Consider the following 14,438-nt stretch of genomic DNA (forward strand, 5'->3'; position numbering starts at 1 on the left):
TAAATTGGCATTACACTCTTATCTAGGCCTACTTAGTTAAGTTTATTCGACAGTTTCTTCCCCCAGGCTGTCACTCTGATGAACACTAAACCATAACAGTGTCATACCTGTCAGATAAATACTCTCTGTAAATATACAATGCAACAATTCTCCAAGCAGAATTCCATATTTCTATTTTTTGTATTATTTAACTACTATTTTTAATGTAAAAACTACCTCTGCAACTCACCACTGCACTTTTATCATATTATTTTAGCCTGTACATATTAGTCATACCTATTTGTTGTTCTTTTGTATTTATAGCTGATGTTATTGTTATTATTATTATTATTATTATTTGTATGTCTTATTCCAATGCCTTGTACAAAGAGAGCACAGTTTACCAAAGTCAATTTCCTTGTGTGTTCAAGCATACCTGGACAATAAAGCTGATTCTGATTCTCATTCTGATTCCGATCAAAACTTTGATGAAGCATCTTTGACTTATTCTGACAATTTTTGGTTTGATTTCCTCACAGCCAAGGCCTCGGAAATAAAATCAGATTTATTACATCAACTTTTGTCTATCTGTTAAATCAGACTTTACATCATAGCCCCTTAAAAAACATTTAAAAAGCCAAGTTTTATTATTTATCATCTCATAACTTTGACTTATGGATTCAAAGTGTTTTCATATTTCATGCTCTGGCTTACCTGAGCATTCATATTTTTCTTCCCAGTAAAAAAACATGTCTCCCTTATTTCAGCCAACATTGACTGAAGTGGAGAAACAAATGTGATTAACTGTTTTGTTCAAAGGGCCCAGTAAACTAGTCCCAGTCCTTCACCGGTGAAGTAGAAGACCAATGTGTGGAAGTGAACTGAAGCGTCCTAGTCGGGAGCGCCCCCTGCCGACCCTCCAGAGTCAGTGCAGGCCAGAGGAGGAAGGAGACGTGTCCCAGAGAGAGATTAGCTTAAACGCACAGATGGAGGCAGACAGCACCGGTAGCAACATGGGAGAGACAGCAGACGTGGAAATGGCAGAAAATCCATTTGAGCCTTATATTGAATCTCTTCGGCAGCAGCTGGAGGACCAGGACCCCGCGGTTCTGATCGGACTGATCGTCGCTCTGGCTGTCGTTGTTATCACCTGCGGTAGGTAGTTAGCATGCTAACATTACCTCAACATGCTAGGTCTAGCTTTGAGCTTAACTGACATTGTAACTTGATAACTTTATATGTAGTGAGGTGTTAGATGTTTTATCTTTCAGTGGACTTAGCCCGAAAGGAAAAAACAAAATGTGCTCACCAACTGAAAGCTGAGTTAGAATCAGGAAGCTAACGGCTAAGTTGACACAAACGTCAACAACTTGCACATTTGACAACTTCACATCAAGTTTTTCCGATTTATTGAGTCTCTCTGAGAAGTCTGTAGTGTTTGTTTTCTTCATAACACTCTCGCTTTTCTCTTTGCAGTTTTCCTGAAGTACTTTCTATCCAGTAAAACAGTCAGGAGCGCGGTGCTGCTGGTCGGGCTTTGTGACTCGGGGAAAACCCTCCTGTTCAGTCGGGTGAGTTTGTGTAACCAAAACGTGGTCCCTAACGCCACGTTGTCTCCCATTGGGTGTACTCAGACGGCAGACATATGTCTTATAATAATAATAATAATGAATATAATAATAAACATCCTGATGGTTGTATTTGTTCCGCAGCTGCTGTCAGGAAAGTTCAAGCGCACACAGACCTCCATCACTGACAGCAGTGCTCCATACAAAGCTAAAAACGACAAGGTAAGAGAAGAACAGTTCATTGTTTTGTCTATTACAGGGTTCCCACGCGTCCTGGAAAACCTGGAAAACAGTTGACCAGTTTTCCAGTACTGGAAAATCCCTGGAAAATGGGCATATTGTCCTGGAAAATGATTCCAACATGACTGCGTGCGACCTGACACAATTAAAAAAAACACATCCCCATTCATTGAAAGCTGAGTGCACGCTCTTTTTATTTGAATGTGACATTTGCTTTGTTTTATATTGACCACTTTGCTGGATGAATCTCATGATAAAGCAGGTATATTTTGAGTTAGAGTTGAGTTGAGAAACATTTGTCGTTCAGTTCTGTTAGGTCAATAAATGGAAATGGTAAATGGACTTTCACTTATGTAACGCTTTTCTAGTCTGTCTGACCACTCAAAGCGCTTTTACACTACTCGTCACATTCACCCATTCATACCCATTCACTCACTGATGGTAGAGGCTGCTATTTAGTAAGGGACCATCAGTATTAGCTGATCTCATTCGCACACATTCACACACCTCTGAACAACAGAGGGAGCAATTTGGGGTTCAGTGTCTTGCTCAAGGACACTGCTGCAACTGCCGGAGCTGGGATCGAACTGCCAACCTTTCGATTGATAGACGACCGACTCTACCCACTGATCCTCTGATTATTAACATTATTATTTATTCAATTTTTCATTAAGGAAACTTCCAGATTCCTTTGGTTGCACTTTTGTTTTTTACTTAGCTCATTTTATATTTTTTGAGAAAAGAGAAAGCTGAGATGAGAGTTGCACATTATTGTTACTTAGGAACTAAATTTAGACTGTCATACCAGCTTGATCATCGCTGCAAATGTCCTGGAAAAGGTCCTCTTGTCCTCTGGAAAAGAGTGGGAACCCTGTATGAGCTGTACATTTGTCATGATCGGAGCAGTTTACATTTGTCCACTCTCCCTCATGAACTCAGGCCAGCACCTGGACTCTGATAGACCTGCCAGGACATGACAGTCTTCGCCCTCAGTACATGGAGAAATTCAAATCTGCAGCCAGGTGAGAACAGGGCATCCTTTGTGAATAACAGGTTTTCATAACTTTCCATCAACTCAGGAGATGAAGTTACTTTTGGCAGTATCGATATCACCTGATCTTGCCTTTCTCATCCTTACCCTCTCCATTACCTCTCCAGGGCGATTGTGTTCGTAGTGGACAGTGCCATCTTCCAGAAGGAGGTGAGGGATGTTGCTGAGTTTCTGTACATGCTGTTGACAGACATCGTGATCTCAAGGAATGCCCCAGCTCTCCTGGTAGCATGCAACAAGCAAGGTTTGACAACCCCTTTTCTGCAAAATGATTGGCACTTCACTTCTAATTCTTAATCACAAGCTTGCTCCTAAAGTTGCTTACTTTGTACATGGTGCTGTTATTTACTGGTCTCTTTATTTTACAGATATCACCATGGCAAAATCAGCCAAGTTAATTCAGCAGCAGCTGGAGAAGGAACTGTAAGTCTCAGATATGTTGTCAGCAGCCTTTGTAATACTGAGAACTTCAACATTTCAAAGCCTCCACCTTTTGTCTTGTCTCTCATAGGAATACCTTGAGAGTGACTCGTTCTGCAGCTCTCAGTGCTCAGGATGGCTCAGTAGGCGGCAGCGTGTATCTGGGGAAAAAAGGCAAAGACTTTGACTTCAACCAGCTGCCCTTGAAGGTGGAGTTCCTGGAGTGCAGCGCCCGTGGCAGCAAGGGTGAAGATGGGGACGCGGACTTGGAGAACCTGGAGAAGAGTCTGGCTAAACTGTAAAATCAACAACATCCTCAAAGGGCAGACTTTGCTGCAAAAAACACTCACAGCTCGAATCAACATCACCCAATCAAAGGAGGGATGGCAACTGTGTCACAGCGGAGGACTTTTTTTTTGACAGGAGTGACTAGTGAGACATGGTACTACCTGTGCTGACTGTCAGAATGAAGCTTGTAACAACATTACACGATGAGGAGCGAAGACATAGAAAATCAAACACACCAAAAAGACTGAAAGTTGTGTATTCAGGTGTTGTAGTTTGTCTGGTTGCTCCGAGTGCTGAGAAATGAACATGTGCTTTTACGCTGTCGATCCAACTGTGAACATCCGCCTTACAGCGCTTTTTTGGCTTCTTTAGAAAAATATATAGTTTGAACAATTTTCATATACACATTTGCTGTTTGTAATTTAAATTTAAAGTATTATAGGCTGTCAAAGAATTTCAACATTGTTTTAAATTTATCTAGCGTGACCTATAAGCTGCCTTGTTAAGACGGATGGCTGAGAATTAAGTTTATTCAAGTTAGCTATGTGCCTTTTTTCTGGTATCATCTGCTAAAGGATGAAAATGTTCTTGTTTAAAAGTGTCGTGTGAATACAGAGAATTTGCTATGAATGTATGAATTTATTAAGATTTCTGTCTGTCTGTTTGTCTGGCTTGTTTGAAAACTGACAATACAGATTTTTTTTTGATGATGCAAATGATGTCCATGAATTAATTGGAACAGCACAATAAGAGTTACATGAGGTGTGTGTGTGTGCCTGTTCAGAACTTTCCATAGCTTCTCAGTAGAGCTCATGAACTTAGCAGTGTGGCTGTCCTGCTGTTTCAACTGTTTAAAGTCTGAGAAAGCATAACCTATACAATATCATGTGAACAGCAAACCATATGCTCATACTGTTTTCATCTGGTTTGGATTGAGGTGTTTTTTGGTTCTCAAAAGCATTTAGGTTCTCTTTTAAAAATGTGGTCTAATGTGGTGTTTTAAAGGCCTTAAAAATATCTTTATTGCCACACATTTCAAAGGATACTTTAAAGGACCACATACATGCAAAGCTCCTTATTAGCCACACCAAATAAGTTCAGCTTGCATCTAATGAAACCTGAAAAACAATTACAACAAAATAGACATTTCACTGTCTTCTTCTGGAAAGATTACTTGTATACTGTTTTAATGCTTGTTTCTGCTACACAGTCCAGGTTTCTCTTAAAAAAGTTAGACCCCACTGGTGCACCATTATGCCTTTGAGTAGAACAAAGTCCATCTGAGGCTACCAGTTCAAACAGCATCAAACAACAGAGTGCATACTTTGGAATTGCCCAAAAAAAGCTAGTCAACTATAAATACATTAAATTCAAAAAGCATGCCTCCATGGCCAGAGTAAAAGACTGAGGAGTATGTTGTGAGGTGTGTTGCTCTATAGAGGAGACAGGGGGTACACTGTCAGACTGGAGCTCTGATCTGCAACCACCACACTGGGTTCTCCTTTCAGCACTGCCGGGCACAACCAGTTCACCTTGTCCCCATGATTGATGCTCAGTTTGGCTCCAGGCTTCTCCGTCACTCCCTCTGCACCTGCAGCTTCCGCCTCTTCATCCTCCACCTCAGCTTCTTCTTTCTCAGCTGAAGCCTTCGGCGGAGTCTTTGCTTTGTCTCTAGATTGCTCTTTCCTCTTGGCTTTGCTCTTACCCTTCCTGCGAGGGGGTGCTGTGCCTTTAGCAGTTGCCTCTGGAGACACTACCGGGTGCTTACTGAGGTCCCACAGAGCAACCTGGCCGTCATTTCCCCCAGTGACGAGCCAGTAAGGGTGGGGAAGGAATCCAACAAAGTGGGCTTGTGAGGCTCCCTGACTGTGGGCTTTAACGGCTCCCTGCTGCTCCAGTTTAGAGCCGCTGCCGATCCGCATGATGTGCACCCGCCCGTCCTCTGCTGCACAACTCACAATGTTTCCACAACTCGCCACAGAAACACAGTGGACGAGAGGAGGGTTGAAAAGTTGGCCAGGTTTCTGCTGATGGTCGTCTTCTTCCTCTGCTACATCTTGGAGGTTGACAGTCCATAGAGGGCGTGTCTTCTGCAGACCCCAAAGCATCACCTGAAGCAACAAAAATCATGAAAACAAATCGACTTCAGAGCAGAAATGCTGACAGATGTAATTTTAATACAAAAATGGGTAACATAAGTACAATTTCTGAAATTCTTAGTCCCCCCTCTCTCTTACCTGCATGTCCAGTCCAGCAGACAGCAGATTATTTGGCCTGTTTGGTCTAAAAGCCACAGAGGAGCAGATGTTAGTGTGTCTACGAAGAGTCCTGCACAATTTTCCCCCAGGAATTTCCAATACTCTGACTGCTCCAGAGTCGTCAGCCACTGCCAGGGCTGATCCGGTCTCATTTAGTGCCAAAGCATTGATCTCCTCCTCCCCTGCACCCTGAAACTCCTCCATAGGGCCCTTTAGGTTTCGGGGGTCGAGTACACTCACAGCGTCTCCATGTGATACATACAGTTGACCCGGAGCAGCAGGTGCAAACACAACACTTGTACAGTCATCTTCACCAGGGAGTGTGAGACGCCCTATGATAGTTCCCTCTTGGCTCCACAGCGTGACCTCTCCCCCCTCAGATCCTGAGGCAAGGAGACCCTCGGGGCCTGAAGACGCTCCAGCACACAGGATGGATGAGGAGTGGCCCTCAGACCACTGCCTGGCCATGCTGTACCTGTGAAATGGGAGTTAACAAGGGAGAGATAAACACCAAAAATGAGTTGTTCTTAAAAACTAGGCACATACTAATCATCCTCACTGAACTGCAAATGCACGGAGGTGATGTAGAGAACTAGATCAGACATTAAAAAGAAAAACAATTTATGTTTTAAATGTGTTTTGCATTAAATTCATCACATCAGCGCTGGTGGCCTAGTGGTCTAAGCGCCCCATGTACAGAGGCTACAGTCCTCATCGCAGGAGTCGCCGGTTTGATTCCCAGCCGGTCAACCATTTCCTGCATGTCTTCCCCTGCTCTCTACTCCCTACATTTCCTGTCTCTCTTCAGCTGTCCTATATAATAAAGGCAAAAAGGGCAAAAAATATAACTTAAAAAAAATAATAATCATCACATCAAGATAACATTGCCAAACTTGATGGTGAAGTTTAGCTGAAAACTGGGTGCTTATTAAATAAGATAAGATAAGATATTACTTCACTGATCCTGGGGAGGAATTCAGTTGTTGCAGCAACCCAGACATAAGTACAAGAAAAAGTTCCAATTAGTAAAATAAAATATCTAAAATAAAAATAGATAAATAAAGCTAGAATACAATTTAGATGTATGCAAATGTTACAAATGTAATTTAGATAAATATAAATGTTACAAATGGATTAAATAGAAGTAATTGCAGGTATTAAAATGTTTCAGTAGGGACAGGTTGACATGGTTTAATTATGGTTGGTAATGACACTGATTAAGCAGTATAATAAATAAATATGGTATATGATATGACCGTAAATTGTAAATCTAAAAGGGAAGATTAAATGTAGCTTAATCGACCCTTTCTGTCTATTGTAATAGAAGTCTAAACGCATACAATGAATAGACTTAAATACAATGGTATGCATAATTTACATAGCAGACAGTTTGACCATTTTTGGAGGATGAAAGTGTGAAACAACGTAAGAAAGTCCCACTTCTACATTAGCTGTAATGTGTTAGCCTCAAAGCTATCACTTGACTCCCTGTTCGGCTGCAGGCTTTTCTGTGAGAGTTCACATTCTGTCGCTAAATCTACCGACTGATATATCTTACAATAGTGCCATCACATAAGTGATATCTTCAAGACAGCAGAATAACGCTACCTTAGAAAGGGACTTCAACACTTCTGTAGGTTGTTGTTGCCATGTGCGGTAAGGTCGCTCAAAAATGACGTCACGAGTGGCTTACAACAGTTTTGTGCCCTGAGTTCAGACCTTCAGACCTTCAGACCATGGTTCAGATTTTTATTTACAGTCTATGGTTCAGATTTTTATTTACAGTCTATGGTTCAGATTTTTATTTACAGTCTATGGTTCAGACCCATGGTTCAGACCCATGGTTCAGACCCATGGTTCAGACCCATGGTTCAGACCCATGGTTCAGACCCATGGTTCAGACCCATGGTTCAGACCCATGGTTCAGACCCATGGTTCAGACCCATGGTTCAGACCCATGGTTCAGACCCATGGTTCAGACCCATGGTTCAGACCCATGGTTCAGACCTGTATAAAATTATCCTGAGTTTAGCATGTCAGGCGGAACTGTTCTGACTTTTCGCACGAACAAGCATAACACGTTTCTGTATGTTTCGTTTTAAGGTTAATGCCCATAGCAAAATTTGGTAGAAAAATCAAATAGCAGGATAGTATGGAAGAGGATTAGGGCCATTGGAAAAAATGAAAAATTAAGGTCAGTTTTTTTTTTTACAAATTATTTATTATTATTAATAGTCTGAGAAAAATGTCAGAATTCTGACTTTTTTCTCATAATTCTGACTTTAATCTCAGAATTCCTTTTTTTTTATCAAGGTCTTTTTATGAACATATTACAAGAAAGGTAAACATACAGTCATTTTCATTGTACAAACTTTTTTCTTTTTTCTCCCCTTCCCCCCATGTCTCATTACCAGTACCAGAACATAATTGCCAGAAATCAAAAGAAAAAACATACATACATGTAAAAATAATAATAATTATAATAATAATAATAATAATAATAATACATAAACACGCACCGCCTCCATCCACCACATCACACCCATCCTGCAACAGTTCCACTGGCTCCCCATCACAGACCGGATCAACTACAAAATACTTCTCCTCACCATCAAATCCATACTGTCACACCCGTCCGCACCCTCAGATCCTCCTCCTCCATCCACCTCACTGTCCCCCCTGCTCGCCTTGTTACCATGGGGAGCAGAGCCTTCAGCCGCTCTGCTCCCCAGCTCTGGAACTCTCTCCCACCTGACCTCCATGATACTGACTCACTCCCACATTGTAAATCCAAACTCAAAACTCATCTGTTTAGACTGGCTTACTCCATCTGACCACAACTCCACTGTCTATTCACTTAAAACTTGTTCAATTGTGTTTTATTTACTGTTTGTCATTTAAACTCTGTTTGTTTTTAATGTTGTAAGGTGACCTTGAGTGCCAAGAAAGGCACCTATAAATAAAATGCATTAGTATTATTATTATTATTATAAACACTCCTACACATATATACACATACATACCTACACAATATACACGTACACATACATCTACACATTACGTATTATTCTAATGAAGTGTTACAAACGTTTGACAAGGTGTTAAAGATGGACTCCCAAAAACTGTTCAGTTTTGGACAAGTCCAGAACATGTGCATGAGAGTGGCAGGTTCTTGTAGACATCTGTCACAGGTGTCAGATTATTCTCAGAATTCTGACTTTTTTCTCAGAATAATAATAATATTAAAACATTTTGGACCTTATTTATTTATTTATTTTCAGTGGCCCTAATCCTCTTCTGTAGGATAGTAAAGAGTGAGAGACTGCGTTTTATGCAGAGAAAGGTATGGGTAAGAGGTTACAGTGAAGTGTTAATGATTCAATCATATTCAAAATAATAAACAGGAGTTATTGGACACCTTCAAAAATGTCAAGGCTGGGGCTTAGACAGGACCCCAGTTGTTGGAGATGTAATAAAAACCGGGGCACATTGATCCACATGCTGTATGAATGTGAAATTGTAAAAGACTTCTGGTCAGCTATGGTCAAATGTACAAATGATCTGTTAAAAACAGATTTCATTAAGAGCCTAGCGTTATGTGTTCTGGGTATTTTACCAGAGGAGACTAATCTGCCCTCAAGAATGTATATTTGGGGGAAATTAGCTTTTATAACAGGATGCAGGATCGTGCTGAGACATTGGAAAACAAAACAGAAGATCCGTTTTAGTGAATGAAGAAATGAACTGGCCAGGATAGCTTCCTTTGAACAGCTTATATACAGAATCAACAATAGCAACAAAGTATTCAGATCAATATGGGGTCCTATGACTATGGTATCCGATGTGCAATTAATTAGTCTTCTATGTCTGATGAACGTCATTATGAAATGTAATGATATATGTTAGACTCTAAACATCACAGAAAAAATTAGGAATGCTATTTTTCTTTATTATTATTTTTTGTATTTTTGTTTTATTATTATTATTATTATTATATGTTTTGTTTTGTTTTTGTTTTTTTTCTCTGTTTTCTTTTTGTTGGTTTTGTATTACTTATAGATAATTTGTCAACTTGTGGTGAAAAGGAAATACTGAAAAAAATGCAATAAAAAGTTGAATGACAAAAAAAAAGAATACTAATAATATTAAAACATTTTGGATCTTATTTATTTATTTATTTTCAGTGGCCCTAATCCTCTTCTGTAGGATAGTAAAAAGCGAGAGACTGCGTTATGTGCAGAGAAAGGTATGGGTAAGAGGTTACAGTGAAGTGTTAATGATTATTTACAAGTTATTTCCCAAGACTTGGAACTCTATCAATATGGCCCATAGTCCCATAAACCGCAACATGTCTTACAGAATATAATATATAAAACACAGGCAATCAAAGAGAGGAGTATCCCTAACATATTCTTAAAAAGGAAAAAAAAGGAAAGCATACAGGACACAGAAGGCAGAACACCCAATTATTGTTCAGCAGGTCCCCCTCACCCGGCCTTCATTTCCACAATGGCTGCTCTCCGCTGATTCATCCAAAGCTGTAGATATGATGAGTGTGGTCCATTTCTGGGTCAGTGCACAGCTTGCCAATCTGCCGCACTGAATAGGGAACAGAGAACAGAGGCCATACATTTCAGACTCTCCCCCAAAACACACACAAACTATCTACACGCACTCAACACACACAAACACACATTACACTGTCAACCCAACATTCAAATGCTGACACATAGTGCATGTGTTGCCAAAGAAGCAGCAGAGTTCACGGAGCACTTTGGATGTAAGTATTCTGCACTCATTTACCTTTTTTTTCTGCACATCACCTGTCCATAAACACTGCTATTTCTTATAATGCAGTGACAATGAGATGTTCAATATATGCAAATGTATAAATGTTAAATATCATTGTACAGTTGCTGAAATATGATGTGTGAATTTGTCAGCAGGTTGTGACTGACAGTTGGTGGTCTATTTAACGTCTTCCCCACAGTGTTAGAGAGAAGATGCTCTATGTACTCTCTATTTGTTTCTTTAAATATCATTACTGAAGCTGCTGTAGAGCCTAAGGTAAGTTAAGAGATATTCTTTAATTAGATCCATTAAAAATGTACATAAAGAAAAAATATTTGAGTCTTTAATTGCTTTAAAAATGTAAGAAAGTAACAATAAAGGCCCTAAAGAAAATACAGAGAACTGTAGTACATTTCCTCTGCAACTGATTCTCATTGTCCTTCCTCTCAGAGGATTTAGTAACACACCAGTGAGAATGAGGTCGCCCTATTTCCCAGCGAGGTCGGTGCTTTTCCGTAAGGAGCCAAACGGGGTGACATACAGAGTTCCAGCTCTACTCTACCTGCCCCGCTCCAACTCCTTCCTCGCCTTCTGTGAGGAGAGACTCAGCCCGTCTGACTCTGAGGCTCACCTGCTGGTCATGAGGAAAGGAACCTTCTACAGGAACTATGTGGAGGTCAGTGTTAGTTCCTGGGCCTGAACTATGTACCTCTACTATGCTGTTAACTCAAGAAAAAGCAAATAAGGAAAACACTCATTCAAAAATGTACTTTTAAAGTGTTAAAGTTACTCCTGACAAATACTGAATCTTTATATTTCAAGATATGGCGAGGAGGGGCATATCCAGGTATTTTATTTCATATGTAGCATTTGACAAATCTGGACACTCTATATATATGAGGGACATTCTGCTTAGTATTTGTCCTGACATAAAGCACATCATAAATTTCCATAAGTAATACGATCCATATTTAAAAAAATAAAAATAAAATTCTTGAGGTTTTGGTTCAGTACAATTATATTATCTGGCCACTACAGAACCCCCAAGTGGGCATACATGTATCTATTTTATTCACTGTTTTTCAAAACCATGTTCATTTTAATTGTTATCACTGAGTTTTTGACTTATTGATTGCAATTGATTTGAGAAAACAAAGCTGGTTTTCCTGTAAGTATAATTTTCTGGTGATCCAGAAAGTGAACTCTCCCTTTACAGTGTTTGAGAGAGTACATCATCTTTTCTTGTCCTCTTTTCTCTCTGTTGTTTCAGTGGGAGGACATGCGCGTTCTGGGCACTGCCTTCCTGCCTGGTCACCGCTCTATGAACCCGTGTCCGGTGTACGATGAGTTCACAGGTACTCTCTTTCTGTTCTTCATTGCTGTTCTGGGACACACGTCTGAGTCCTACCAGCTGGTGACGGGGAAGAATGTGACTCGGCTCTGCTTCATCAGCAGCACCGATGACGGAGACACCTGGAGTCCTGTCACTGACCTCACACAGAGAGTGATAGGAGACACTATCAAAGGTCAGAACACAGATCCAGTATCAGACACAAAGTTTGGAAAAACTACTGCTAAAGGAGATGTATGAATCCTTTTATTTCTTTAATGGAGTAGAAAAATGTCCTCATATGGTGTCACTCGAGTCAGTGTAAATGGTGTAAACTACATCCCTTTTTTATGTGTTGTTAAATTTCAATGTCACTTCCTCCTCTGTCCCTGCAGAGTGGGCCACCTTTGCTCTTGGCCCAGGCCACGGTATCCAGCTGAAGTCTGGTCGCCTGCTGGTTCCTGCCTACGCCTACCACATTGACTGCAAAGAGTGCTTTGGAAAGCTCTGCATGACCACCTCCCACGCCTTCTGCTTCCACAGTGACACCCACGGGCGAACGTGGCGTTTCGGGGAGGCGGTGCCAGGCCCGGAGAGTGTGGAGTGTCAGATGGTGTCAGTAGATGAAGAAGATGGGACTAATGTGTTGTACTGTAACGCTCGCAGCCCTCTGGGTTACAGGGTGCAGGCGCTTAGTCTGGATGATGGAGCTGCGTTTCAGGAGGGGCAGCTGGTGCAGCGGCTGGTGGAGCCTCGGAATGGTTGCCATGGTAGCATTGTAGGATTTCCTGCCCCTTTACACTTATGTCAATCTCTGTCTCATCACTTACATCAACCTCCACATCACTCCAGACATTGGACATCCTTTATATCCCACTCAAATCCCACTACATCTCCTCCTCCAAACCCTACCCCCTTATCACCAAATCAAAGTCCTGATCCAGATTTCCTCACCCCCACCTGGGTGGTTTACTCCCACCCAACATGGACCACCGCTCGCAAGGACCTAGGTGTGTTTCTCAGCCTGTTTCCCCGGGACCCAGACAGTTGGCGTGGCCCCTGGGTGATCTACGAGGGCCCCAGTGCCTACTCTGACCTCGCCTACCTGGAGTTACCGTCCTCACCTGGAGCACCGCCCGCTGTCGCCTTCGCCTGCCTGTTTGAGTGCGGCTCCACTACAGCCTATGATGAAATCTGCTTCAGCATTTTCACCCTCTACGAGCTCATTGATAATTTACCTCTAAATGTGCAGTTGAGACACAACAGTGATGAATGTAAAAGACAGAAAAATGAAAAGTCTGAGATGAGTAGACATGATGCTCTAGTTTCCTATCAGGTGAAGAGGAGGAAGGAAAACTGGTTTACAAAGATGTGCACTGTGTCTTAAAATTAGCCAAGTTTGTAGTTATCTCATCAAAATGATTAGATTTTGTTTTAAAACAGATGAAGAAAGACTCCTGAATGACAGTGTCGAATGTGAGATAAAATGTTGCAAAGATTGCACAAATATATTTTAAATAAATGGTTCCTTCTTTATGCCAAAGGTGCCAACTCTTCCAGTACAAAATGACCACTACTATGGATCATTGATGGCTTGTAAAATATATTGTTTTGGGTCATCTAAACTAAAAAAAAGCTTGTTGATGTAATTTACAAGTAAAGACATCCATTATGTTCAAACCATGCATTGATATTAGAGACTATTTGATGTATTTAAAGTAATCAGGTTCTCTTATTTGATGCTATCTTCTTTAAAGCTCCAGTAAGGAAGTTTCAGTTTGTGTTGATTTTTGCGCCCCTGGTGGACAAAGCGGTATCTATCATCTCTTCTGATCCGTAGAATTTGATTGCTTTCTAAAGGTTTAATTGTATTCTTGAATAAGTTGGGTTTTTGTCAATATGACATTCATCGAATAGTCCTGCAAAAATCTCTTATCTTGTCTGCTGTTTTCATAAAAAAACATTTTGTGCTTGTACACTCATGTTACTCAGTATTATTGTTGTTAATGAACTTCTCATATATTATAAAATATGTCTTGTTCAGTGTCATGGGTGGTTTAGTTGGGGGATCGACTACTCACAATCTCAGGTCTGATCCTAAATTCCGCCCTGCTGTAAACACAATATCCAATTAACATCAGTTGTATTGTGATTTCCTGGATAGTATCATGAGTTAAAATGAAGGCTTCACGACACAGCTAGCAGGGGGCTCCTGCGTTTCACACACACACATGGACTGTTGCAGGCTGTGCTGGGTCAAGCTCATGTCAGTCCCAGTCCATCACTGAGTCCAGGTGACATTTAATTATTCTACTGGCTTTTTAGATTAATCTCAGAATTCTTACTTAAATCTAAAAACTCTGAGATCAAAGTCAGAATTCTAAAAAAAAAAAGTATGAATTTTCGTGGGCAAGTGAGAAAAAAAAATTAAAGGTGTCAATTAAAATAAAAGTCTGACTTTTTTCACAGAATAAAAAACAAAAACACCCTAATCCTCTTGTATAAGAATAACC

At 40.7% G+C, this 14,438-nt stretch overlaps 3 protein-coding genes across 4 annotated transcripts; 2 read left to right on the plus strand and 1 right to left on the minus strand.

Annotated features, from left to right (window-relative positions):
* The first annotated feature begins 830 nt into the window (after positions 1-830).
* On the plus strand, positions 831-4,262 carry srprb (SRP receptor subunit beta). The gene is made up of 7 exons (XM_034700607.1): positions 831-1,134; positions 1,456-1,550; positions 1,692-1,769; positions 2,727-2,809; positions 2,946-3,082; positions 3,207-3,261; positions 3,350-4,262. The coding sequence occupies exons 1-7, from the start codon at positions 846-848 to the stop codon at positions 3,558-3,560; spliced, it is 948 nt and encodes a 315-aa protein (XP_034556498.1). The 5' UTR covers positions 831-845; the 3' UTR covers positions 3,561-4,262.
* Positions 4,263-4,538: 276 nt separating this feature from the next.
* Positions 4,539-7,538, minus strand: wdr53 (WD repeat domain 53). 2 transcript variants are annotated; one of them, XM_034700606.1, is made up of 3 exons: positions 7,413-7,538; positions 5,784-6,279; positions 4,539-5,657 (listed from the first exon to the last, which is right to left on the minus strand). In XM_034700606.1, the coding sequence occupies exons 2-3, from the start codon at positions 6,270-6,272 to the stop codon at positions 4,980-4,982; spliced, it is 1,167 nt and encodes a 388-aa protein (XP_034556497.1). In that variant the 5' UTR covers positions 6,273-6,279; positions 7,413-7,538; the 3' UTR covers positions 4,539-4,979. The 2 variants fall into 2 exon arrangements, with proteins under 2 accessions (XP_034556497.1, XP_034556496.1); XM_034700605.1 differs by lacking the exon at positions 7,413-7,538 and adding an exon at positions 7,363-7,388.
* Positions 7,539-11,070: 3,532 nt separating this feature from the next.
* On the plus strand, positions 11,071-13,735 carry neu4 (sialidase 4). The gene is made up of 3 exons (XM_034700943.1): positions 11,071-11,271; positions 11,866-12,121; positions 12,321-13,735. Exons 1-3 carry the CDS (start codon positions 11,071-11,073, stop codon positions 13,310-13,312), a joined length of 1,449 nt encoding a protein of 482 aa, XP_034556834.1. The 3' UTR covers positions 13,313-13,735.
* Positions 13,736-14,438: the final 703 nt, after the last annotated feature.

This window comes from Notolabrus celidotus, chromosome 14 (assembly GCF_009762535.1).
Source record: "Notolabrus celidotus isolate fNotCel1 chromosome 14, fNotCel1.pri, whole genome shotgun sequence".
Classification (NCBI taxonomy): Eukaryota; Metazoa; Chordata; class Actinopteri; order Labriformes; family Labridae; genus Notolabrus; species Notolabrus celidotus.